Source organism: Drosophila takahashii, chromosome 3R (assembly GCF_030179915.1).
Source record: "Drosophila takahashii strain IR98-3 E-12201 chromosome 3R, DtakHiC1v2, whole genome shotgun sequence".
Lineage (NCBI taxonomy): Eukaryota > Metazoa > Arthropoda > Insecta > Diptera > Drosophilidae > Drosophila > Drosophila takahashii.
This window is the reverse complement of record NC_091681.1, coordinates 29,578,001-29,605,877: the sequence shown is the minus strand read 5'-3', so window position 1 is coordinate 29,605,877 and position 27,877 is coordinate 29,578,001. Positions and strand designations below refer to the sequence as shown.

Below are 27,877 nucleotides of genomic sequence, written 5' to 3'. Positions count from 1 at the left end.
AAAATCGTTTTCAATTAAAGTCGCAACCGAATGGACCGAAACGTGCTGGCGATCAAATTAAATGCGCCAAAAATTTTTTGATTATTTGTACAGTTGTTGAGTTAGAAGGAAAGTCGCGCGGAGTAATCAACCCCATCATCACCTTTTGTGGCTTTTTTGTGGCTGTTTGGTAAGTAGGTTGAGTTGACCGGTGGCCATTGGCCAGCAGATCCAGCAAAGCCAGCGGTCAATGTGACCCACAGAGTGCCGCATACACCAAGTCCCAAGTGTTGACTGCATTTGGCCGCGAGACTCGCCTCGACTCGAGACTCCAAGTTGCATGCCACACGAGATGAAAGCCCGCCGAGCGAGTGCCAAAGTAATTAGTCTGATGGCGAATAATTTGGGCAGGCTTGCGGTTCCGCATTGGCCGCTTATTAGGCCTATGATAGACCCCTAAACACTCGGCTGGAAAATGCCAAACGAAACGATTCGAAAATGCACTCCAAACTGCCCCATCATGCTGCCGCCGCGCCATCAAAGCAACTGAACTGGCGGGGTGCGCGTAATAATAAATAAGCCGAAAATAAATCTAACAAAATGCGATGCTATGTCGACGCCATCAATCAGTTGGCAAGGCCAAAGGCGTTTTACAGTTTCACCAAATGAAGTCGGCTATAAATAGGCGAAGAGTCAAGTGAATGAGCCACAAAATGAGCGCCCCAGAGAATCGAGATCGAGTGGTGAAGTAAAATCGTCGAAAATTGGTTACCCTAACTACACCCAAAAACTAAATTGATATTAAACGATGATCGATTTGGTATTATGTGGTATCAACTTTGATTTAATCTGCGAGCACTTCAACTCGAAATGTAAACAACAGGCCAGTTCGAATTTCAAATGTGTCTTTCTCCCTCCCACTCACCTTATTTAAGTCGCCACATTTCTTATTCCTCTCTATTTCGAAGTCATAGAATCTCCCAGAGAGAGAGAGCTTTTGGTAAAAACGATATGCCTATACCATGTGCATATCGATTTGACCGCGACGTGCTTTTTTTTGTGTTTACCTATATTATTGGGCATTATTAAATAAGTTAAATATGCTGAAGCCCATATACCCGAAAGTACGCATATAATTTCTGGGACCCCCCTGGCAGAGTGTTTTCCTCGCTGTCCGTACTTGTCGGAATTGTTATTTACAATTAAATTTTTTGTCGGCATTTCGGCTTGGGCCGGGCCTTGATTGCCACACCAGGCCGAGATGGATGGACGCTGCACCGGACCGCCACTCGATCTGATCCGATCCCATCCCATCCCAGCCCATATTCCAAGCTGAAGTTGAAGTAATTAAAAGCAAAGCACTGAAAATAAAGCACGAGCCGGGGACTGCAAAACTTTAATTGAACACCTCAAAATGATGCGCACGTAACGCAGCTTAACGACTCCAATGAGGCCGTAAAAACAATGCCAATACCCCGTGTCCTCGCCAGCGATGTTGGCCAAATGAGGGCAGATGCTGGCCAAGAGAGACCGATGACGATGACGATGCCGCTGCCGAGATGCTGCATGCATGCAATGCAATGCAATGCCGCCTTAACACGCCCCACATCAAGTGGCCCGAAGTTTGCACAAGAAATTAAACGGGGAGTGGGGCCGAAGCCGAAGCCGAAATCAAGTCTCTCCCATGTCCGAGTATCAGTTGTGCATCTACTTGCCCTTAAGTAAAGTAAAGTATCTTGTTGCAACTTCATTTCGTTGCATGGCCCCCAAATATTTTCGCTTCGTTTTTGCCTTTTTCGTCTTTTTACCTTTGAATACCCTGGCAAAGGGTGTATTTATTTATATTTTGCACTACTGAACTTCTTTTCATATATTTAGTAAAATTTAACCATAATTTTACTTAAAATTTTATTTATTTATTTTTTGAAATATTTCGTTTAAACCTTAAATAACAGATTTATTTCATTTTAAAATTTTTTCTCTCTTAGTTTTATAATTTTATTTATTGAATCGGTCTTAAAATGTAAATTAATATTTTAATTTGATTTATTTGCAGTTAATAAAGGATAATAATATTTGCAAGGATATTCAGATATCGATGTGCCAAAATCTTTATTGCATTTTCCCCCTTTTGCATTGGCGACCACAGCAGCAGCAAAAACAAAAACAACAAGAGCGGTCGCAGCAACATGCATGTTGCATATTTTCGCCTGGCCTTGTTGTTGCTGCAGTTGTTAATGCCGGGGATGTGGATTCGGATGGGGATGGGGATCCTGCCCCGCCCTGCACTCCTTTTCGTTGTGGGATCGATGCTCGACTGAAATTATTTTCTCTCCCTCGTGCATGTTTCGTTTTTGGGTTTGTTTTGTTTTCGGGTTTTTGGTTTTGGGTGTTTTTATGTTCTTATAATGCGACTTATCAGATTTTTCGAAGCTGACAATGGCCGAAAAGTGGCCAGCAGAGCCGGGCTTCGGGTCCCAGCTTCAGTCGATCTCCATCTCCATTTCCAGCCGATGGCAATGGCCGTGAAGGTGAGTGACAGGGGGAGGCTTTTGCGGTTTTAATGCGTGCGCTGCTGCCGCTTGTTGTATTAAATTTTCTTTTCCTTTTTTGAGGGCCCCTCTCCGGCCACGCGACTGGATATTTAATACGGTTTTCATTTTCTTTTCCCTTTGTCTCCTTTGCCTGCTCGCTCGATTTTGTTTCGCGATGATTTTCAATAAAATTAAATTGAAAATAAAAATAAAATAAAGTTTTATGTTATTATTATTTTGACGCTGCCTCTGCGAAATTGTGGCCCTCGAAGGCAGCGAAGATTGTGTACCCGCGATAAGCGGACAAAAATGCATTCAACGTTGGGATTTCGATCTTAATGGCCCACGTGGTGGAACATGCGTATTCGGATGGGAATTTATTTTATGTCTTTATTGGCATTAGCATATGATATTTTATTTCATTGTTCGTTGAATATATTTTATTGCCTCGAACTTTATGTTTTCTTAATTGTGAATCGGGTGGGGGTATTTAAATATATTTTCAGAATGTTAACTTTCTACTCATATCATTGTAAAAGAAATCGTATTTATTTATTTTCAATTTGTATTTTCACCTAAACTGATTTTCAGTCATCATATGTTCCTCTATTTTACAAATTAGATCAAAAAAACCTTCGGTGGTCCAAAAACAGTACATTTCCACCAATAATTCCCGTATCTCCGAGTTGCGCCCCCTTTTTTATAACATATCGTGCGATCTTCCGCAAACCCGTTGGCTTCTTTTTGCTGTTTTGGTGTTTTGCGCTTGTCAAATATTTGCAAATCGCTTTGACATCTGGTTCGACAACTTGTTATCGTCCGCGGACTGCCCGACTCGACTTGGCCCGACTTAGCCCGGCTCACACATATTTCGTTTTTAATAAATTGTACCACAATTTGATATGGCCACGCCCCGCCCCCACAGCCCCCTTCGGCGACCACCCATTTCCGAGTCCGAGTTGGAGTCCAGATTCGTTGGGTCCCAGCCACTGCAGCTGTCAGGCAGAAAATGGCATAAAGTCTTTGATTAGGCGTGGAAAAATATTGTCCGAAAGCATTTTAATCGTTTTGATTAAAAGCCACCACGCCTAATTAGTTGGCAACTGTCTGCCGTCGTATGAGTGTCGTGTGAGTGTGTATGAGTGCCTCGAACCGGTTCGTCCGTGCAGATGGAAAACCTTTTCGTCAATTGTTGGCCAGCCAATTTAGCAAATAATTCATAGGAACACAAATCGCGATAGGCCCTGCCATTGTGGCTGCGATTGTGACTTGCGGACTGCCACAAATTGTTGGCCAATTGTTGTCTCGGCCGAAAACAAATACGAGCTGTAAATGTTTATTTTTTTCCTGCCCCGCCGCGACACGCCCATTGTTTGTAAATAACGTTTCGTTGTGCATTTTGTTCTAATTAATTTTTTCTTCATCTGTTCGGCATGGTTTTTGGCTTTGTTATGGTTTTTCCTATGCCAGAGCGCGCACTCAACACATTCGGCGATAAGCATCGATCGGCCAAATGGCTGAGTTTGGCCAGCGAGCAGGCGATCGAACGACATTGGCAAATATGGACGATTAGCAACAGCCTTTTGAAAACGAACAAAACCTGGCCGGAACACGTGCTTCATCTCCGGGGGAAGCGGAGGTGGGCGGCTTGAGGGATCGGCTCAATCAAGAGGTGCCCCTTTCCATCAACTCGTGTAGCGACCCTCGCACCTGGTCGCCGCATAATGTGCACAAAAACGTGCCACTACACCCATGACTTGCCATGCAGCAGCAGTGGAAGCGGTTGAAGCAGCCGTGGAGCAGCAACAACAAATGCATTTTAATTGAAAATGTTGATTGAACTCAAGTTCGTTGCCTAAGTCTTTCGTTTGGGCCGACTCCCCGCCCCCCTCGACTACCCACCTGTTGTTTTACAGCGTGACACCCGACTGTTGTAGTAATTAATAACGGCGGACAACAACAACAAATTATGTTTTTAATAACTGTAAATTTGTAGTTGTAAAAATTTACGATTTAATTGCCGAACGCTTTTGAATTTATTACGAGTGCTAAGTTGGAGTTAGCCTGCGCTAACATTTCACGCTTTAAAAGCGATGGGTGTGTAAGTATATTTATGTGTGTGTGGTCCAGATTGTGATTGGCTTTGTGGCCTTTAACCTTAGCCAGCGGAGGAATAACCAAGACCACTTTGAACTAGACCTTGTCATCTAAGACGTCCAAGCGTTTGCCTCGCCGATTTTGACTTTGACATTGACGTTTTTGGCCAATGCCCAAGCAATTGAGCCAAGCCAAAGCCATGATCACCGATGCTGCCAGCTAACTGCACTTGGCCAATACCAAAAACAAAAACAAAAAAGAAACAAACCGGCAGGCCGCTTAGCATTTAGCCGATCGTGGTCTTCATCGCTGCTGCTTTTTGTTTAGCCACAATTACTTATTTAATCATAATTTCGTTCGCGTTTCAACAATCATCAATCATCAAAGCCGGCAGAGCTGTGCGACTGGGCCAACTGTCAGCCTGACAGATTGCCAGCCAGTTTGGCCCACAGATCCCGGGCTCGGACTCTTGCTCGGGATCTGGAATGCAGCCATATCGCTATGCGGTCTGCCCCAGCTGTTTAGTGCAGAAAAAAGTGGCATCAGCCGCAGAACGCCACAATTATCTAGTCAGCAGTCAGTCAGTCAGTCAGTCAATCGAGCTCGTTGAACTTGCCGTTTGCCATTTCGCTGCTGCCGCGGCCGTGGCTCTTGCAGCGATCGCGCAAATCAATCGATCACGTTTTGAGACCAGCACTTGCCGCAATCAACTGGCTGCTACCCTGTACTACAAACTATAGTATGCGATACCCTTTCCCCAGCTCTAGGAAGCCAGAAACTGAAGCGCAACTGAATGAACTTTCCAAACGGGCAGCAGCAACAGCAGCAGCACTCGCGAAGTTGCAACGGCAACGGCTGAGGCTCAAGCAGATGGATTGATTGATTGCCCGAAACAGTTAGCAGACATTGTCTGGCTGGCTTATTGCTATTTATGATCTTGATCTATGGATCGAGGGCAAAAGCACATGCGGCACATGTTGATAATCAGCACGGAGGCTGATAATGATGCCGTGGCTCAGGCTCTAGCTGGGAGCTGGCCTTGATTGTCGGTGGCTTCTTGCAAGGCTCAATCGCGCCAGTCGCCCTCCTCCTGCGGCACTTACCGCCTCGTTTCTGATTGAAAACATTTTCACCAAAATGGTTGCACAAAACGGCAACGGAAAAAAAACCTTTAAGGGTATACCAGCTCGTTGCGGGTTAAAGAGCTGTTGGTGTTAAGTGCACGATAATCGATTCGATTCGATTCGTTGCGAGTTCGGCCCGTTGAGGCTGGCGTTAAACGGCCAGAGCGCCAAATTGCCTATTTATGGCCGCTTCGGCTGCGGCAGGAAATCATACATTTGCATGTGCCGAATGGAAAGTATCTATTAGACGGCACTTAAACGCTAGATATATGGATATATAAAACTTGGTCGGGACATTAAAACGCATTGCATCACCGGGGGACTACGAAAAAAATTGTGAATTGTAACGCACGGCAAGGGAGCACAAAAAAGCTAAGCTCGGCCTAAACTGGTTAACACATTTTGCCAGTTTTTACAGTGTTTTAATTACGCTCGAGCGCCCAAAAACAGACGGCGAACTCAAAAAGAATTCTGCCTTGGTTTTTTTTCTGTTTTTGTGTATTGGCAATCAATGAAAAGTCAATAAAAATCGACAGACGAACGCACACGAGCTAAAAGAGTTATCATTACGGCTGAGAGTTGGATTTTGCCAGAAAGGCAACGTGTTTTTTTACGAGATCGTTTGAGATGAGGTTGCACCCAGTTTTTAGCATGCTAATTGGCCGCGTGTCACCCGGTGATAATTGCAATTTGAGAGCGTTTAGGCCTCCGCCACCTTACAAGCTGAACAAGCTTGTCTAGCAGAAGAATCAGCAGCTCCATTCACTTCCCCTTTCTAGACCGCAATTCCAGGTTCCGTTCAGGCCATTAGAGGTTCACTGCCTGGCCAACACTTGCAATCCGACGTTATGGCCCCAAACAATGCGCTAATGATTTATTTAAAGCACATTAACATCGGTATCGGTATCGGAATTCGGCATTCAGCAACTCGGCAAGCGAAAAGCGGTCGAAAAGCGTCCAAGATTGCCCACTGGGCCGGCTGGGTGGGCGTCATTGCTGGGATTTTGGGAGCCGCACCCCTTCTTCATCTTCGGCATGGCATTGGCAGTGACCCAGCACCACTGCACCACCGGCTCCAATGGCACCACTAGCACCACTGCGTACTTCCCGTATCACAAGCTGCGTATCTGCGCCGCGGGTGCAAAACGAAATCGACATTTAATGCGCTACCACACAATTGCCAGAAGTGGGGGAGTTGGGCGGTAGGTGGTGCGGGGAGCAAGGGAGGGAGCGGCCGTTTCCGTTTGAGTTGCGGTTACCATGATATCGCATATTTCAATCAATTTGCTTATTATTGTCGTTGCTCTCGGGGCATTCCCGTTAGTATAATAGACCATAAAGGTGCGCTTGAGATCGACACACAAAACACAAGACGGTTAAAATAAAGACAAGGAAACAGCAGAGCAACAATTTCACCACAATATATATAAGCCAAGTCGGATCTCTGCTTTCGGTTTATACCCTTGAAGAAGGTATTTGAAAATTGAACTAGTGTAATGACGAGACCACTTGGTGTTCCATATTTAGCTTAATTTCCGGTTTTTTCATCGCTGGTGGTTTTTTTTTATCAACAATTATTTTTAGACCACATCTGTTACCTAGTTTTTTAGCTTGGCTTAAAAAATGTGTTCGAATGCTTAAAGGCTTAAAATCTTATATTTTCCCCAAAGAATTCAAATCTCGATTTTCAACTCAAAATTTCAGTAAAACAAATGAATTAATAGTCCAAATATGGAAGTTCATACCTCTTTTTGCTCGTAATCAAATTCCCAATAAATTGGCATTTAAACATAAACATTTTATTTTTTGACCATTGTTTGTAAAAAATTGTAATGTAACCCCTTATCAAAAAAGGAAAAAATCGAACAAATTTTAATTTTTCTAATGAAATCGGAAAGTGTTTTGGATTAATTTGTTCGTGTAACAGCTGTTTAAAACAGTATAACATTTTGACTTTGGAAAAGTTTTGGGCAAGTTAGACATAAAAAACTCTTGAAAAATAACTATTTTTACTAAAAGCCGAGATCCTGGTTTTGACATTTCATTCTGTTAACATTTAAAAATACAAATAATTTTTAACAATTATGAAATAACAATTATTATAAATTATTCATGGTTACTATTAGATTTTCAATTTTTTTTTGCAGCCCTATAAGGGTACTGACATGTCGGTGGCCTGGGAATCTCACCCCTTTTTTCCCAATTTTTGTTCAGGTATTTCTTTTTGGGCTGTGTCTAAAGCGTGAGATGCGACCATATGCAAATTTGCCAGGCACGATGTCCCTGACAGACACTTGTCAACGAATTTCTTTTTGTTTCGCTGCTGCCATTTTGTTCTCGACAAAACTATGCAAATATATGTCAGGGAGATGGAGATGACGATGACGATGCCATGCCAAAGGCGATGTCAACTGAGCGACAACAACAAATGAAGATCAGCGCGGGCTTATTTATTTTATTTTTATGTACACTTGCGAATACATTGGTGTTCCTCAGATGCTTAGTTCCTGAATGCCCGCCCCCTGCAAGTGCAACTGCAATTGAGGCGGCATTAGGCATTCAGCCAAGCACTCTTGGCCCGAATGGCAAGCACTCTTAGCCAGGGAAACTGCAACTCCGACTCCGACTTGGCTTGGCTTCACTTGGCTTAGCTTAGCTCGGCAAACACATTTTTCGCGCCCCAAAAGTGTTGGAGGCGTTTTGTTGTCCACTTAGAGACATGGGGCCGTCCGTCTGCCGCTGGATGCTGCAGTTGCAGTTACTATTGCAAAGGGGAAAAGAGGAGGAAAAAAGAGGCATAGGCCAGGCTTGCAGCAGCAGCCACTAAGCGTCTGGGGCACACGTCAGTCTGTCGCTTCCGTCGGCCTCTCTCCCTGCCTTTTATTGCCTTTTGTTGCCTTTTGGCGCCTTGCGGTTGGTCGTTGTTGATTGTGGCATTTTGATTGATTTCTTTTGACTTTTGGCAGCCGCAAATATTTGGTAATCCTGCCAGCGAACAAGCCGCTTCATCAGCAATTTTAATGCATATTTTAGCACCTCGGAATCGGCATCTCCTTGGCATTTTAATGCCAATTCAAGCAGCTACTTTCTAAGCGGCCAAACAGAATCTGTTGACATCCACACTACTGTGCCGTATTTATTTCTGCAATGCCTCCCATTGACCATAAACTTGATTTCGGCGCACATTCGGCGACAATTTGTCAGAAATTCTGGCACTTTTTCAATCCGTTTCCAGCGGCCCGCGTATTAAGGTCAACGTCAGTGCTTAATTGAACACCTGGACAGTCGAAACCACCGCAGCGATGGTGGGTCAGCAGGTCTGCCGAGTGAGTCATAAGACGGACCCAAGGTAAAGGCGGAATGATTTCCACTTTAAAATAAATCGAGTCAGTGGGAAAATCAAAGACATGCAAACAAAAAGGAAAACTAAATGAATTTTACAACCACTGCCAGTGGTTGAAAAATATTTGTTTGATATTAAGTAAGCCATCATAAACCGCTAACAACTTGAGAAAAAGTAAAACTCTGTTTTGACAGTATTGTAAATCAAAAGCTACTCTAGTGCTCTCAATTTTTCCCCCAAAAAACAATTTTTTTAAACAACTTCTGAAGCCTTTACTACAATAGTGGTAAACCTCATTTGTAATTGAGATGCGCAATATTGCAACACATCATTGACAACAGCCGAAACGAAGCGAAAATGCATCTTCAGCTGTCAAAAATTACCAAAAGCCGCTTGTCGTTGCCAATGTTGCAGGTGTTGGTTGGTTTTGGATTTGGCTTCTTTGGGTAAATAGTGCAAAATCGTGAAATCAAATTTGTTCACGTTGTTGGCAGTCGATGTCTATTATGCGCTTTATGTTAATCAAAACGGGCCAGCAACTCAGACTCAGCCAGATTTTGCGTTGTCCTACCAAAATGGAAAAAAATTGACATCGAGCACCCGCTCACCCCTGATGCACTAAAATAAATGATTCCTATGAATGAGAGTTACGAAAAGAAAAATAAATATTTATTATTTGGTTTCGAAAAATACATTTATTCGGATTGCAATTTTTATTGACTTCGAGATTTAAAACTATAACTGAACTATAATTTCTTTGAATTAAAATCCCAAATATTTTCTATAGTTTTCCCTTTGAGTGTACTCGCCCTCTCTGGCAGTAGGCCACAAATTGTTGGCTTTAGACTGCTTCTTTGGTGTCGAGGGCTTTTTATATAATTTGGTGAATCTGTTGTGGTTGCTTGTTTCGCGCTTCGCACTCGGAGTCTTATTTCGTGGCTTCGGTCGTGTCTCTGCGGTGTCTTCCTGGTGAGCAATTTGCATTTATTTTATTTGCTGGGGAAAATGACAAAGCCAGGCACTACAAGCTATTGAGAAATACGTTGGTGTAGAACAGAAGCAGTTCGATGGCGAAAACGACGGAGGAAGTGCCCAGACCCGTTACGAAGATGTCCCACCACATTCGCAGGTCCTCGGTGCGCAGCGGACTCACCAGATGCATAAGACTGTAGTCCTTGATGGTCATGCGTCCAGCTCTCACCATATCATAGAAACTGCGGGTCATCCAGTGGCTAATTAGCCCGGCCTGGTCCATCCGCAGGGTGAAGTGCTGCAGGGGCTCCCGGTAGATGGACTCCGGGGCTATCAAGAGTCCGCAGGGTGAGGCCCAATTGTAGCACAAGGTCTCCGAGAACCTGAAAACTGGATGGGCGAAGTGACGTTGCTGCGCCTCGATCACATGCCACTTCACCGAGGTGATGGTGTAGGCCCAACTGGTATTGAAGTAGTTCCTGTTGTCATACAGCTCATTGGGATCATCGGTCAGGTGGAAAGCAGCCGCATATTTGGCCCGGAAAGCGCCATCCAGATAATAGAACTCGCTGCGCATTCCAAAGATCTTCAGACCCGAGGCCAGAAGGTCATCGAAACTCTCAATTCTTTCGTGGAGCGGTGGAGACATTAGTAGCGAGAGTAGTTGGGCAGAACTGGCGCACATCATAACCAAAGTAAAAATCCTGCAAGCCATTCGCATTAATCTTCCCCGCAAAGTGATACCCAGGTATTTGATCAGCGGCGGAATCAGCAGGAAACACAGGATGAATGCCAAGCCCAGGAGAATCACTAGTCCGGGACAGAGGACGTGCTTGAACAAGGTATGGACACCCAGAGGCTTCTCCACGGGCAACATGGTGCACCAGCTGGAGTAGAACATGGGGTAGCTGTAGTCGCGGTACCTCTCCTCGTGCTTAAAAACGATCATGTTGGTGGTCAGTCCGAAATCCGAGCTTCCATTTCGTGTATACTCCAGCATGTATTCCGAAGAAGCTGTCTTGCCTTTTGGCCAAGTGGGATACAGAACCTGGATGCCGGCCCCCAAACTTTCGGAGAAATGTTGTATAATCTTCCACAAAAACCCACCTATTCGATATTCACCTCGACTATCGCGATAGTGAAAGGAGTTGGGCGGCGACAAGTCGGGTTGAACGCGCATCTGATATCCCCGGAGATCCTCCAGCTGGTTGGTAAAAATTTTGGATCCTAATGCTTCCGACAAGCGGTGCTTGAACAACGTGAAATATGGAAAAGCCAGGTAATTATAGATGTTTAGAGGGCGACTCCAGCGCTGGAAGTACAGCACCACATTAAGCATGCTGTGCTGCAGGCAAAGCGACAGGATTTGGGAGGCCAGAAAGGAACTTTCCCTGGCCTGCAACTCGATGAGGATTTTTACCGATCTAAACCGGGTCAAACTGGTGGCCAAAAGCTGCAACTGCCACTCATAAAGGTCCATAGATAGGCAGGCCATTGCAAAGATTTGATTGCCGTGTTGTTTGTACAATCCTGGGTAGGATTCCTCGCGATGCCAAACAAACTGCGGATGTTGGGACAGATTGGTCCCCTGTAGTCTCTCCCAGCTGCAGTTCTCTCCAGTGGGGTTAAAGTAAAACATTGTGGTCTCCGCGGGCACCAAAAACTGCAGGACCAAGCCATACAGATCGACCAGCTCGGGGGCAGGACTAAAACTAATGTTGGACAACATGACCCACACTGAAACCGGAAAGAACTGAAGGACTTCTCTGCCGACTGGAAGCGTCGGAAAAAGTCGACATGCCAATGTTTGCTTTGGAAATCAAATGCTTATCGCACGTAATTATCCGGCGGACAATTGCAATACGGGAATTAAAAGTTTGCCCAGCGATAATCGATGTGACTTCACTGCGGGAACGGTGAGAGTTCAAGGCGAGCTCCCAGTTTGTCGAAGTTACGATTACTCGTATCTGGAAATGTCTCTGCAGCCATGTAAAATCCATAAATTCCTGACCTTTCAACTTGTGGGCAAGGCAACCGCAACGCAGGCGAAAACAAAACAAAATGCAGCGAAACAAAACAGAAAACCAAAAACCAAAGAGAGAAAATACGACAAGCCGAACCCAGAGGGCCAGCTGCAGCTGTAGAATTTTTAAGCCGAAATATTTTTTGGCTTCACATGATTACCCTGCCAAAGGGCATCTGGGATTTGAAAGAAAGGTTCAGATGGAAATAAATATTTAATTCATTTTTTAAATCTTAAAAATAACTATAAATATATCTACAAATCTTTTAAGTTATACTACATTTTCTGTAATAATGATATCGCGAATCAGGATATTTAGAAACATTTTCATGTCGCTACATTTACGCTTAAACGAATTTTTTTTTTAATCGTGTAATGATGTCTAAATATTTTCGGAATATTTTCTAAATATTTTCTATATCTTTTCTGAATATTCTCAAATTATTTTCTTAATATTTACTAAATATTTTCTGAACATTTTTTAAATATTTTTTAAATATTTTTAAAATATCTTATGAATACTTTTAAAATATTTTCTGGTATAAAAGGGCTTTAAACTTTCGGTGCTGGCCATCGCAGCTCCCGACTTGTTTCGGCTGCCATTCAAAGTTCGGGCGGCGTCTCTTTGGCCGGCCCAGAGATTTTATGGCCGGGGCCGACTTAAGCCTGATCCTTCTTGGCAGCTGACAACACCCTCGCATCCGTCTTGCGGAGAAAGTTTCGCGGTCTGCGCACGCGTGTTTTCTACTCCGCTGACCTTCGCTGGGACAGATCGTTTAATAATTTGCAGCAAATCTCGAAACTGCAGTCGATTGTTGGCCACGACGGTTGGCTGGAAATTGTCTCACATGTCGTGAGGGTCTTGGCCCGCTCGATCAGCGGCTTTTGGCTTGATTTTCCCGCCGACGATCACGGCCACATAATTCATTTCCCAGGCTTCGTGTTTGGGGAAATTTGTCAACCAAATCGTGGCGCTTCTTGTGTGTCATAAATTGCTCTTGGCGTGCCGAATTGTCTTGGCCGAAAAACCAAATCTAGACATCCATTGGCCGTGCGGCAAGAAAATTCTAAAGGCAAACAATCGAACTGGGCCAATTCATATCGGCAAAAGAGCGGATTCATTTGCCTAACTAGACGTCATTTGAAATTGAGATATGCATGTTGCAACACATCATTGACAGCCGTGGAAACGCGGCGCAAATGCATCTTCAGCTGTCAAAACTACCAAAAAGCGAAAAGCTTGTTGCTTGTTGCCAATGTTGCAGGTGTTGGTTTGCTTTTGGCTCTGGCATCTTTGACTTCTTTTGGCTAAATAGTGCAAAATCGTGAAATCAAATTTGTACACGTTGCTGCCAGTCGATGTCTATTATTCGCTTTATGTTAATCAAAACGGGCCAGCAACTCGGATCTTGCGTTGTCCTACCAAAAAGTGTAGAAAAAGAAGCAAACAAACAAACAAGCCACAATTTGCTGGTGTTTGCTGCCAAGGTTTTTACATAATTTGGTGGATCTGCTGCGGTTGCCTGATGGCTCAGTGGCTCAGTGGTTCATCTCCCCCCTCCCTCGATTGGGGTCTCATTTCGTGGTGCCCGTCGTGTCGCTGCGGTGACTTCGTAGGAGGCAATTTGCATTTATTTCATTTGCCCTCGCAGCTCTTGCACCTCTCGAAGGTGTAAGACGGTAGGAAACCATTCAACAGCATTGTTAACTACTGTCTCCCTGCCTTGAATCGGGCACTCCAGGAACCCTTGTCACCGTCACGAAGTAAAACACAAAGTTTTCATTTGTTTTTCTGTTTTCTGTTCTTTTTGTCCTGGCTTGTCTCTATTATTTACCGGAACCGGGTGGTTTTATCGGACGCCATCGCCGTAATTGCCGCTGGAACAATTAAAAGCCCAGCCAATAGTTTACCCAGCTGACAAATAGCTCACAGGTAAACAGAGCCATGCTAATTAGCACACCTGAACCATAAAGGACGAGGACGTGTCGCAGGTCCGAGATGGTCAGGGTTTCGGGCTGATAACGTTCCTTAAAGTCCACTAAATTTATTTTGCCCGCCTTGACCATGTAGTAGAAACCCCTGGCCACCCACAAGTCATGCAGACCCGACTGCGAAAGTAACAGAGTAAAATTGTGCAGGGTAGCTCGATGCGCCGAGTTCTCTGGGATGACCAGGCCGAAGGGAACCATCTCGTAGAAGCACAGGTCCTTGGAGTAGCGAAAGAGAGGTCTGGCGCTACGCTTCTGCTGCTCCCTGTACATTTTCCATTTTTCACTGGTTAGGGTATATCCATAGGAGGTATTTAGGGCATTTCGCAGGCCAATCAACGTCGAGGTCTTCAAAGATAGACGGAATGCAGCGGAGTATTTGGTGCGCTGGGTGAATTCAATGGATGAGTATTCAGATCTAATGGAGATGATGCGCACTGGCGACTCTATCAAAGCGGCCAGGCTGTCGATGGGTGGCAAAGATGGAGGATCGGCGAAGAGAGTGAGTAGTTTGCCCAGGTAATTGGAAGTAACCAAAGTGGCCAATACCAGCCAGCCCATCCGCTGGAGCCTCTGATGCCGACGCCATCGTCCCCGCAGCACCTCGTAGAAAATCCAGAGAAAAATCAGGAGGGCAAACGTTGGATAGGGCAGCACCCGGGAGAGCAACTCGGACACATTGAGTTGCCTCTCCACCGGCAACATGGTGCACCAACTGGCCTGATTCACCGGATAGGACATCTCGTGAACGCGATCCAGGCCACCCATCGACATGGGCTGAATGCTGGCAGCCACGTCTATAATGCCGCTTTGGGCCACGTCCAGGAGTTCGATAAAGTTGAGGGTCCTGTCATCCGCATACTTATTGACCACCTGCAGCTGCGCGTTGTGCTTGTGGGCATAGGCCTCCATGATGTCCCACAAATAGCCCAGGATCTGTTTGTTGCCCTGCTTGTCCTGGTAGAGAATCGTATTTGGCTCCGAGTAGTCGGGCATGGTGCGTATTCTACCGCCCCGGAGGTCTATCATCTTATTTGGATACAGTTCAGACACCTGAGTGTCCTCTGTGAAGGTTTGGTTCATCACTTCGAACTGCGGATAGGCCTCAAAGCTGCTGACCACTTGAGTCTCTGCAAAATCGCTGAATATGGCATTGGCATTAATCATATCCTGACTGAGACAAAACTCCAGCACTTGATTGACCAGAAATTCGTCCCTTTCCTCCATGAATTCGATGAGTACTCTGGCCTGTCTTAGATACTTCAAACTCCTCGACAGGCTGCCCAGCAGAGCTCTCCAATGGAATTCAGGCAGGCAGGCCAGCACCAAGAGACCCTCGCCGAGGAATCCATTTAGGATCACCGTCCTATCCGAACGCCATATCACCAAGGGCAGTCCCCAAGTGGCCGAAGATAGAGTGTCCTCCAGGTGGCAATTTTCTTTTACAGGAGCGTAAAAGAAAATGCTGGTAAACTCCTGACCACGGCTAATCAGCGACACGAGCTTGGAGTGAAGACTACCACCGGTGGACGACATCTCAGAGCACTGACTTCGTCCTACGGATAGTACTATATATTATAAGGTGTTTTATTTGTTTAATCGCTGGAAAAGTTACTTAGCCGGAACTTTATTTATGGATTACCCTTCAACTGATGGTAAAAATAACAAAGTGCCGGACACTATGAATACCCTTTAGTAAATATTTCAGGGACCGTAAATAATCATTATTTGAGATTTTTATTTTAAAAGGCCTACTGAGGTTTTTACAAGTTTTAATCAATAATTTAACTGGTTTTTATGCACTTTATAGACATGAACAAATAACAGTTAATTTGCTTTCCAGATTTGTTGAAATGCATATACTTTGTGGACGAGAGTAAAAATAACGTTATTTTTGACGTTTAAAACAAAATATCACAGTAGTCTTTTTAAAATAAAAATCTCAAATAATGATTATTTACGGTCCCTGAAATATTTTTCTATTTTACTTTAGTTAAAGAAAGAAATTTTGGTAAAAACCATATACCCCTTTTATCTAATTATAGGTAAACCCTATATGCTTTTTATTTGCTACCACGAAGCAAGTTACAAGTTGACTAGGCAAACATTTACACAGTGAACAGTAAGCTCAATGACGAAGACTGTCGTTGAAAATAAAAGTCCCATACCGAATACTCCCACCACGTACTGCCATTCCGACCAACGAATTGTCTGCGCCTGGTGGGATGTGGGGATGTCCCCGATATGGAAACTTCCCGTCTTTACCATGACGTAGTAGGATCTCCGATACCACAATCGAATAAGTCCTGTTTCGTACAGACGGGTGATGAACTCCTTCAGTTGGTAGCGATACAAACAGTTGCTTTGCAGGATCAGCGAGAAAAGCGACAGCTTCTGCACACAAATGTCCTCCGAGTAGCGAAACAAAGGACGCCGAAATTGTCGCTGGGCCTCCTTGTACAACTGCCATTTAACAGAAGTCACCGTATAGCCGTACGAGGTGTTGAAACTGTCCCGGTATTTGGTCAAATCGAAGAAGAGATCATGTAGGAGAAAGGAGGAGGCGTACCTGCTTCTCATATCAATGGGGTACTCCATGAACTCCCCTCGCATTCCCCTGATTTTTAAACCTGAGTCCTGAACTTGCTGCATGCTGGTTATGTGATTCACCTGCTGGGGTCCAATGAAGTAGGCCGAAAGTTGGGCCTGCAGAAGGCAGAGAAGCGCCAGGAAAGTAAGGGGCTTCAACAGGTGAATGAGGGGGTATTTTAGATCCATTTTTTGGGTCAGCCACGTGTGCCCAATGTAGAGGATGAGCAAAAGCAACCAGATCCAAGGTGACTCCATCAGTCTGCTCAATGCCTCGTGGCTGCTTAGTACGCTTTCCGTGGGCAACATCAAACACCAGTTGCCCACCATCATCGGATAGCCATAAATATGTTGGTTGCTACGCTGAACGTGTCTGTAGGGCCTCAAACTGGCAGCTATATCCAACGTTTGGTTTCTTACCAAATCAAGGACCTCTGCGTATCTCAGAGTTCTGCCAGGAACTGGATCCATCGGCAACTGCAGACTGCCGTTGATATATTGAACGAATTCCTGCATAAATCGCCAAACGGCACCGGAAATGACCAAGGAACCATTTGAATCCTTTTGCACAATGGTATGTGGTTGGGAATTATCTGGCAAGGTCAGAATCGGATGTCCTTGAAGGTTTCCCAGCTTATAGGGAAAAAGGGTGAGCCATGATTGATAAATTTGCCTTGTAACTTTGAATTCCGGAAAGAAGTCAAAGGCGTAAAATGTTCTGGAGCTCAAAAAATTCCAGGAAAGCAGCAGCACATTAGGCATCTTTAGCTCGCGAACTCGATTCAGTAATATCCAGGCTGATTTCTGCTCTTGGATCGGATCTTCCTGACCACAAAGCTGCAAAACCACAGGCATACTGCGTATTTGGTCCAGCATTAGGCTTAATGCAATCAGAACTTCATTATATTCGCTGAAACTCAGACAAGCCACTGCCAGTACGTCCATATCCTGTCGGTGTCTCAGATAATGCGGGTACGTCCGATCGTCCCACAACAAGTTCGTTGAGTTACTAGTTTCCAAAATCCCTTCGAACCAGCAGTCGCAGGAGCTCAGGCGATAGTAGAGCAGGGTGCGAAATCGAATCTCCTCCCTTAAATGAGTCCACAGCCGCTGGAGAACCTCGGCTAGCGGTGGGGTCTCCACCAACTGCACTTGTTGCCACATTTTCGACTAGTGGCTCATTGAAGGCTTAATCCCGGCTTTTAAGGCACAGCTCCCATTGTGGCCGTCGTTTTCAAGGAGTCAGCATTTTTAAGGGCTGACTTGCAGAAGGCAAAAACGCAGGAGAGCTACCGAAAACAATGCCAAACAACGAATGCAAAGGAGCTCGCGCCAACGCTCGAAAGCAAAAGTAGCGACGCACAAAACTGTGGCTTGTCTGACCTGTCGCCAGAGTGACCCAAATAAACACAGGAGAATGCTGCAGTTAGGGGTATTCGAACGGCAGATACCCTATTCGATTTATAAGGGAACAAGAAGGAAAGCCAATCATATTACAGAAATCAGAGCCCGTATAAATACAGCAAATTACAAATACAAATATTTATTAATTAATATTTGTTATTAATCTAAAACTAATTTGTTTTAAGTGGCATAAAAAGTAAATAAATAAATTATTAATAAAATAATTATTTATTTTATATGAAAAGTGATTGTTTTTTAAGTTTTTTAAGCTCATGCAAATCCCTAAGTAAGATGTTAATTTTAAATATTAAAAACACGTAAAAATGGGTGATGGTGATGGGTGATTTGATATACCCCACTTCAGACTTAACCACTGGGCACAAAGACAATTGCTGGCGAGCCGAACAAGAAACCAGCGTGTTGACAATGGTCAAATGCCCGGGCCAAATGTGAAGATGCAGCTGGGGATCGCCGAACCCGCTAACCCACGACCCCTTTCCCTGCCCCCCGAGTGGAATACCGACCAAATGAATTGTTGTCTTCTTGGCCACTCCACCAGGCACCCATGCAGCCATGCACCCATCCATACAGCCACACACACCCACTGCTGGTTGCTGGATCCGCACAAGACTAAGACGGGCAGCCATGTCCATGTCATCATCATCATCTGCACAGCAGCATTTTGTTGCTTTGGTGTCGTCGTGGTCGTGGCACTTGTTTTATCGTCATTTTACAGGCATTTTTCATAAATTACAGTTTATTGTTGTTTGATAAACGGTCAGCGGTGGGCGCTACTTGTATTTTTCGGCTCTCGGCTTTCGGTTTTTTGTGACCAGCAGCAGCAGAGACATGCAAATAAACCGAAAGCAGAAATTACAGTGGTTTTATTGTATTAACATCGTTGTCGCATCATCGTCGTTGGCGTTTCGCTGTTCGTCGTGTTTGTCTGGCTTGATAAGTTAAGCGTTGACATCTTTATGCACCTGTGTGGGCATATGCATATAAACTCAAGAAGCCATGTGAAATGCTGAATAAAAGTCGAACTTTATGACAGAAACTAATGGCTTTCCACGGGGCCTGAGAACTTTTCCGCAGATCACACCCTTAAAATCAGGCAGTAAAATGCAATTATTTTCCGCACAATATTTTAGTGGCGCTAAGGAACAAAACACAGAAAATAAACAAATTTAAAACGTAATCGTAACTCACCCACTTATGATTTACGATCCAAGAGCCCGGGGCCCCGAGGCTTTGTGGGCTTTTGGCGTGCAAATTACCAATGCAAATATGCATCCGCAGAGTGCCTATCGAGTGGGGTAGAAGTGCGGTGGCGCACCGAGATTTGCATAATTTTATGGCCACAAATTCCACTTAAACAACTTAATTAGATTCCAAAGAGCAGAAAGCAGCAAGGAGGCTGATTTGGTGGCACTTAAATAAATAAAGAAAATTTGAAATTTGAAAAATGGAGAATGGATGGCATGTCCCTTTGGGGCAGCCGCAGTTTATTTACGAGCCTGGTCAGCGCCATTTTGGCCAAGTCGATTACTATTACAGAGACTTATCTCCCACAGCGGCGGCACTGGACCAACTAAATGGCCACAAACTGGATATGGATCTGAATCTGGAGCCCAGAGACTGGCAACCACTGGAACCCACCACTTGGCCTGGCTGGCCCCGCGATCGCTCGATCTAATGGCAGCTAATCTAGTTAACAGTTTTTCAATTATAGACGATTTGGTGCAGCTGATAATAAATGCGATAAAACATATTTCAGGCCAACGACGCCAATTGGCCGCAGATTACATCAGAGATTGCGCTCCGCGTTTGGGCGTAGTTCGGCTGCAATTGTCAAAGCCATTTGGTCTGGGCCAGGCTCATTTGTTGGCTATCTGGTTAGCTGGTTGGTTGGCTGCGGGCGCTAATTGATTTGCCAGCTTGTACGCGCCAAATGTGGATCATTAAAAACTTAATTAGCAGCCGGCATTCATTAGGGCCCGGACCGCCCTTCGACTCTCGATCGCCCTTTAATTACACATTCTGATCGTTCCGAGCCGATCAAATCCGATCCAATCCGTTGGCCAATTCAATTTGGTAAATCTCGAAATCTCGTACAGAAATTGCGTATTGAGAAATCCGGATTGTGGTGATGCCCCGGGGTCGAGCCAAGCAATCTTTTTTTCCCTCTTTTTTTGTGTTTTTTTTTTTGGCAACAAATAAAATTAATGAGCACAGAGCCAGAGCTGCACTGCTAACCCAGTTCAAGTGGCTGGCCAAATGTCAGTGGGCATTTTCTGATAAATGTGCCACATGGCAGCGAAACGAGCCACCAGACGAAAATGAAAATGAAAATGTTGCAAATGCAGGGCGAGCACACAGCCCCTCCCCAAAAGGTTGCCCGCCCGTCACAGCCACATCATAATGATGCCCCCGATCCGCCTTGGATCAGCTCCAGGGCGTTGGAACCCCTCCTCCTCCTTCTCCTCCGACCAAGTCGTGCACCGTCAACGAGGAATATGTCAGGGTCTGGGGCCAATCCAGCCAGCCAGCCTTATTCCGCTCCGTTCCGTTCCGTTCCGACCAGATCCGATCCGGCTCGAAGTGTGCCTGTTTAGCAAACACTGCAGCGGCCAGCGGAACAGAATCGCCCTCTGACGAGAAGTCAAAATGTGGCAAATGTGTTGTGGCTCTCGGGTGTTTGTACCCTTTTTAAAGGGGTTAAGTCCAGTTACTTGAAGGTGGTTCTAAATTCCTTTTAAAAATTCTTATTAAATTAGTTTCTGTTATATAAAGGTTTTTTAATAAGGGAACGTAATCCTTAATATCAAATCAAATATATAAGATATTTTTAGATTTTATTATGCGTTGTTCAATAATAATCATTATTAGTTTAGTTTTAGTTTTATAAAAATGTATCTACACTAATCATTTCTTGATTGTTTAAATAATTTTTGTAATTTATATTTAGAAATATGGAATATATGGAACCTAAAATAAGAGCAATTGAAATTCCCTATTAAAAATATTTTTTCTCCCATTTCTGTGATCTCTCCTTGACGTTCTGTCGGCGTGACAGCTTTGGGCCACAAAAAATTGCCAACTAATGTCGAAAAATTTAGTATCGACCTGGCCAAAAAAAAAAACAACCCAGACTGGCATATGTCCAAATTTTCAGAGCCGCTGGCGCTTCTGCTGCAGCGGATTTTAAAACTGAATCCCAGAATCGCGCCATCAACCGATCCGATCCGATTCGATCCGATCGCCTCGCAATCTTTTGTTGCCTTCGTTGCTGGGCTGGCCTGGCAGTCAATAAAATTATAAATGCCACTTATTAGACCGAACTATTTCTGGGCAGCGCTTCGCTTCGCCGGGTCGCCGGAGCTGCAGTTGATGTATGTAAATATAATGAAGCGAATATCGGGCTAATTAAAATAAATTCAGGGCGTGGCGAGCTCTCATGCCGTTTGCAATTAAATTAATTGCCCGCCATTGCCTGCCCGTCGTCGGCTGACTGGAGTTGCATAAGTCGGCTGCCTCTTGGCCATTTGTGGTGGCTATTGTTGGATGCGGAACTGCGGCTCCCCTTCCAGCTGAAGGAAACGGAATCTGAGCCACTGGATCAGCTTCAAATGAATCCGGGAATGAGACATTGAAATTACAGTTTTTGTGCGGCTTGATTACTCATAAAGTGTGGCTCTTATTTAACAAGCAGATACGCTTAAACGAAAGAGAAGACAGCTTGAACTATATATTGGTCCATTATGGATTGAAATATATTATTTGAGCCTGGCCATAATCTGCTAAATCGTTTTATGTAGATGGCATTAATAAAGATCTTTTAAGAGCACAGTATATCCAACCTTAAACTCAATATAAATGCATTCATAAAAGCACCAATAAAATGTTTATATTGACATAAACATACAAAATCAAAGCAGCTTTTGATGAATATAAACATTAGGAGAAAACTTGATTTTGCCATAATAACTTGAGCTCGTAAAATGCAAAAGTGAAAAGTGAAACCTAAATTTGTTCCGGTAAATTTAATTTATATCTATTTTTTGGTTAAACAAAATGTAGTTTAATATGCTTTTTTATTTACCTATTTTATTCGGTTAAGATACCTACAAAAATCAGTATTCATTTTCTGTATATTTTAAGCGCACTCTTCTATGAATCTTCCAAAATCCTCCAATGAGATCCCCCCTCCCAGGGGAAGTGCCATCATGAGCACTGTTAGCAGCAGGTGCTGAAATGTATCTGCCATGGATATGATTCGTGCTGGCAGTGCTCGGCTTTTCACTCATCGCCCGTTTAAACAACAAAACCAGGAAGTCTATGACAATTATAAATCATCTTCGCCTTGCATTTTGCAGCTGTCATGATGAGCACTTCACTTGCCAGCTCAACAGTTGATGTGGTTGCTCATTACACCAGCAACATCAAGAGCAGCAGCAGCAGCAACAGCAACAGCAGCAACATCAACTGCAATAGCAACACCCACCACCCCGGCAGCAAATGGGGCAAGTCAAGTGCTCAGGCAAACAGGGCGTCTAGCCGTTTTTGAAATCCCCTTGCCTCTTACCCCTCATCACCATCACCCTCTTTTGTTTGCTCTTCCGACCGACGCAGCTAACTGGATTCCGTTTGCGGCTTAGATAACATTTGGCAAGCAAGCGGCAAGTTGATGTCAAATTTCTGGACATGCAGCGAAAGGTTCTTAAATTAGAAAAGCGTGTGCTGGCAATTCCTGCGACTTCCCCTTTCCGTGGCGGTTTTGGCCAAAGTATTTTCACATGTTCACTGACTTGGCTTGGAGTTTGGCTCTGGGTCGTGTTGCCGTTGCTGCTGCGTCTATTAAAATGCTATTTTGACTGGAGTAGTTTAGCCGAACAAGGGGGCGGAGGACAGTCATCATCATTTCGAGTGCTGAAAAGCATTTTTATGTTCTCGTGGCGTCAAGTGCCGCAGGAAGAGGCCGAAAAACAAGAACAATGTTGATGATAATACTAACAACAACAGTCAGCCAGACTGCAACTGCGCGGCGTGCAAATAATGCAATTTGTGCAATGCGCCATCGCAAACGTGGGAGTCAAATGAAACCAAAAACAAAAACGGAAAACAAAATAAAAAGCTGACTCTGGAGCTCCCGAGACTGCCTCATTTTAGTAGCTTCCCCACTGAGATGCCGGGCCAAAACCACTGTCAGTCAGTCAGTTAGGCAGTCAAGTCAACCAGGGAGCTGCAGTCGCTGCAGTTGCAGTTGCAGCATTTTCTGTTTGCTGTGTGGCCAACGTTGATTGCATTCTTGGGGCTGCCGCTGCCGCAAAACAAATAAGTGCATTTAGTGTTTAACAAATGTTCGCTTTTGCGCTGATGGCGATGTTGATAAGAGCGGGCAGAATGGATTAACAGCAATAAGCTTGGCCCGATGACAACAGCGATCCGGCGATGACAATTGATAATGCCCCCGCACGAGTTATGATGATGATGAGAGTTTCTTTGCCCGACTGTCAAATGCTGATTTTATAAGCACCCAAAAGTAGTCGGCACTCGGAAAAATCGTGGCCCATTGTTTAGGAAATTATTGGAATTTAATAGGAGTGCAATATAATATTTTTATGTTGGACTAAACATATGAATTATCTTTAGAAATCCTGTACCGAGAATGAGAAGTGTAAACTTAACACTTTTTTTTTAAATCCTGTTTCTTACGACATACCAGAAAAAACCTTACATGAAAATAGTGATTGTATCTTAAAAATAATTTTGTATCTTTAAAATTAAACAACATTTTCAGCATTTAAAAATATTTTTAAACTTAAAAATAAATTAATAAATCCTTATCAAATTAAATGAAATCCTTAATTAGAAAAATGTTAAAAATTTTAATGACCCACAAATTTCACTAATCTTAAATGTTAAATTTAATTTTTTTTTTGTTGTGTGTGAGAATTTAATTGTGTGTCAGCGCTGGCCGCCAAATGGCAGGGAAATGAATTGCAATCTTGGCCGGGGCCATAGAAATTAAAGCGCATTGAAACGGCGGCCGTAAAGACCGGCTGAAGGCATTTGAGCCAAAACGCCCACGTCAGGCGGGCGAAATTTCACCGCCGCCAAGGCAAACACACTCGAAAACCTGCAGCCAAGTGGATGTGGATGTGGATGTTATACATAGTGGATGTGGAGCAAGATCCGCTTGGACATGGTCTTGAACTGGGATGGGGACTTGGAGTTGGCAACCGAAGCCGCTGGAGGCAGACAAACGAGCGACAGCGGCGGGTGTCGCTTTGGCGGGCTGCATTTAAATTAAATTAGAGCTGCCAGCTCTCTAACTGTAACAATGAGTGATGCACGCACTAAAAGCTGACGACCAGCTCATCAAGCGGCGATGTTTGGCCGTAAATCAGCCGAAAGAGAGATGTCTCTTTGGCATCAACAATTGCAATTAGCCGGGAACTGGGAGCGGGGAACCTGCCTTCCCGGTGTCCCATCAATACCAATTGAAATTGCCGGACGGCAGAACCAGATTTGGCCATGACCAAAGAACCGAGGCCAAATGGCCAAACGCCCCCGCCAAAAAGCGATCGCCGTTTTATGGCCCGTCCAGGTGTCAAGTAATTCGTCATGGCTTGTGGCAGGTCGCCGTCCAGTTTAGACCATTCCATTGCAGTCCGGTCCGCAGATCCGTTTGCATGCAAATTAGAACAAGCTGGAAAAACACACGACCGAGATGCTGACGCTGACAAACGGATTTGGATTTGGCATGCACCTGCAACGCTCTCCGGTTGGATATTCGATGGGTATTTGTATTTCGAGCTGACCCCTAAGCTCGCTCTGAAGCCCGGCTTTCACATCACCAGGCCCGGCCAGGCACTTTCGAGTTCACAGACAAATGGCTAAGCATTCGATTCGATTTACTTTTAATTTATAATTTGGCAAACCTTTTGAACCGCACTTCGGCTTCCAAATGGAAGCAGCCAGTAAAGAAATGAAATTGTCGATGGCCGTCGCCCTGGCAATTTGTGGATGCAATTTCATTTTGTATTCGGTTCCGCATCATTGCCGTGCAGAAGTCGGCAGAATGGCTTCCCATTCATTCAAAATGAGATCGAGCACTTGGAGAAATTACTGAAAATGTGGTATTTGGAAATAGGAAGAACTTTGATATGGAAAATTGATCCGGAATATATTAAAACCCTTTTGGTATAATACGAAATTAAAAATAAATGTTAAATTACATTGGGTAAAGAAAATTCTAATATATTTAATAAAGTATTTTATCCTGTTTACATCTAAAGGATTTAGCGTTAATCTCATTTTTCTGGTTATATTTATTATTTAAAAAATATAATTAATTTATTTAAGCATTAAGAACCCCACTTAAGAATTTCTCTCAGTGCTTACGGAACAGTGAGCAATAAAAGTAAAATAGTGCAAATAAAATCAGGTCAAATGGCGCTCTCTGGGCCCCATTTTGTGACCAGGCAGCCGCACGTACCCAAAGACCGAGGACCATTGGCAGTGGCCAACTGCTCGAGTAGACCATAATCCAAGCTTCCCATGGATGGGCACTCCTTTCCCAAGGCATGACCCTGGCAGCATTTAAATCGCGGCTTAATTGACTTTTGTGCCAAAGACACAGCTGCGTATCCCCACAGGCGAGCCAAATGCGAATCCGAGGGGACGCAGACGGGTCCAGTGGAGAGTCAAGTGTGTCGTTGTCAAGGCGACGTGGACAAGACATCAATCATCACTAAATTAAAAATGGGAAACGTTTAAGATGCCATCCAGGGGCCATAGAGGCCTTTGCGGTGAGAGCGAATGGGATGGGATGATGCGATGGGAGGTGAATGTGGGGATCGAATTCGAATTCGATTCGTTTCGATCCGATCCGATCCGAAGCTCATAAATAATGCAACAGCCCAGCAGCGGCAACAGCAACGGCTACAGCAAATGTCACATTAAACAGGCAATATTAAAGCTGAAAAGCAGATGACACCGAAATCATGTTAGGCGGCACTTGAATGAGTATCAAACGGCAGCTGCCATAAACACACAAACACACTGTCGCGAATGGCGAATCGCGATTCTGTGCCAGGAGGAGCACTTGGCCAAAGCCGAGATCGAACTACAATATCCGAGATCCCAGCGCCGACTCCTGGAGACTGTCGTTTTACACTTGTCGCCGGCAGTGACCAAAGTTGGCAATTGCCGCGCCACTTTTATGTGGCCTCCGCCTCTGGGACCTGCGGACGCATCAAATACTCGGCTAGGTGCAAACGCCGCACGTCAATTGCTGCATTAGGCCGCGATTCCGATTCCGAGTGCGATAGCAGTACCGCTACACTAAAAGAAAGATTATCTTAGATATTCTACATTTTATAATTTATATTCTGGGAAAATAATTCTAAAATATTAGTACAATATTTTAAAGCTTAATGATATTTTACAGTCAAATTATGAAAATTCCAAACTATATCTTAAGAATATTTTACTCTAAAACTAAGTACACTCTTAAAATATATTTTAATTAAATATTACATATAATTTATATTCTGAAAAAATAGTTTTAATATAATAGTCGAATAAAATTTAACAACAATATTTTCCTCAAAAACTTATTTTTAATTTTAAAATATATTTTAATAAAATAATAAGAAGGCTTAACTAAAGTAGTTTGGGAAGATATGATTTTTATGATAGACATAAATACCGTCCAACTTTTTGTTGAAGTCACAGGTAAAGCTCTGAATTAAAGAATTCGGTATACAGTTCGATCGCTTTCATCTATTTTAAGGGAATCCTTTCAAAATTACATTACACTTTTTCGTTGGTCTAATTGCCTAATTTCTTTCTTCCAGTGCACCATCAGCCATACCAATCGCAGCTCCAATTCCGATTCCGCACAAACAAGTTGTCATTGTCGCGTTATTTATGACAATGTTCGGGATGTTTCTGTTACCCTTTTGCAGCTCGCGACTCCTGCAACACTTGTTTATGTTAATGCTGTTCGGTGGTCCGTTGGGGTCTCAACTCCCCCTCCCCCTTCCCACTTCATCAAGGGGGAATCCCCCTCTCTTCGATGACAGCGGCTGGCCATTCAAGTGTCCGTCAATTGGCTTCGTTAATAGAGTTCGAGGCGGCAAGTTCGTGCTGCCGGGAAGCTGACCAAAAGTGGCGGGCGTGTGACAATTAAATTGTCAAAGTCGCAACCTTTGGACGTGTGGCAAGTGTCGCCTGTCCGCTGGAACAGCTCATCCTGCCCCTCTCTCTTTTGTATATGTTTTGTATTTATTTCAAGCACCTTTCAATTATGATTTGTATCTGAAGTTTTAAATAAAAGTATATTCTCACAAGCACTTTTCGCTTCCTTTTTGGCCCCGATAAATGAGCCCCGATAGCTTTAATGTCCAGGCGTGGCCGGCCAGGAAATGTGTGTGCGCTTTTTGTGGCGGCTTAATGAAATTCATATAATTTTATTCAATTTCTTATCAGTCCGCTTTTGGCCCTAAGCAAGTGGCCCGAAAGAGCGCGATGGGGGCTCTCTTAACTTGAGTTCTCTTTGGCAGCCAAAACGCTGCCTACGTCGCAGTCGACGTCGTTCCAGACGCCCGACTTGAAACCCCTTTTTTATTGGTCAAAAGCTGATCGGCAACTGATATTGCAGCCAACTGGAAATGAACCGCTAGGCCAGTCGCTCTCCACTGGAACGGCCAGCGGAGAGTTGGCCAACAGAGAGTTGGCTAAGAGAGAGAGTGGGAGATTCGCGATAAACACGAAGCAACGAACGACGCTGGCAGCGATCGGTGGGCAACAGGTT

General features: G+C 44.2%; 3 protein-coding genes across 5 annotated transcripts; all 3 read right to left on the bottom strand.

The window, feature by feature from the left end:
• Positions 1 to 10,098: 10,098 nt before the first annotated feature.
• Ir94h (Ionotropic receptor 94h) lies at positions 10,099 to 11,778 on the bottom strand. The gene has a single exon (XM_017160050.2). The coding sequence runs from the start codon at positions 11,776 to 11,778 to the stop codon at positions 10,099 to 10,101; it is 1,680 nt and encodes a 559-aa protein (XP_017015539.2).
• Positions 11,779 to 13,891: 2,113 nt separating this feature from the next.
• On the bottom strand, positions 13,892 to 16,192 carry Ir94g (Ionotropic receptor 94g). Of its 3 annotated transcripts, none has more exons than XM_070217191.1 (2): positions 16,088 to 16,192; positions 13,892 to 15,617 (listed from the first exon to the last, which is right to left on the bottom strand). In XM_070217191.1, exon 2 carries the CDS (start codon positions 15,595 to 15,597, stop codon positions 13,960 to 13,962), a length of 1,638 nt encoding a protein of 545 aa, XP_070073292.1. In that variant the 5' UTR covers positions 15,598 to 15,617; positions 16,088 to 16,192; the 3' UTR covers positions 13,892 to 13,959. The 3 variants fall into 3 exon arrangements, with proteins under 3 accessions (XP_070073292.1, XP_017015542.2, XP_070073293.1); XM_017160053.3 differs by lacking the exon at positions 16,088 to 16,192 and adding an exon at positions 15,677 to 15,745; XM_070217192.1 differs by lacking the exon at positions 16,088 to 16,192 and adding an exon at positions 15,704 to 15,724.
• Positions 16,147 to 17,814, bottom strand: Ir94f (Ionotropic receptor 94f). Its single transcript, XM_017160052.3, has one exon. It carries the CDS (start codon positions 17,812 to 17,814, stop codon positions 16,147 to 16,149), a length of 1,668 nt encoding a protein of 555 aa, XP_017015541.3.
• Positions 17,815 to 27,877: the final 10,063 nt, after the last annotated feature.

What these genes read in the sequence shown, in the direction of transcription:
- Ir94h (XM_017160050.2), bottom strand. Translation starts at nt 11,778, where the DNA reads ATGTTGTCCAACATTAGTTTTAGTCCTGCCCCCGAGCTGGTCGATCTG.
- Ir94f (XM_017160052.3), bottom strand. Translation starts at nt 17,814, where the DNA reads ATGTGGCAACAAGTGCAGTTGGTGGAGACCCCACCGCTAGCCGAGGTT.
- Ir94g (XM_070217191.1), bottom strand. Translation starts at nt 15,597, where the DNA reads ATGTCGTCCACCGGTGGTAGTCTTCACTCCAAGCTCGTGTCGCTGATT.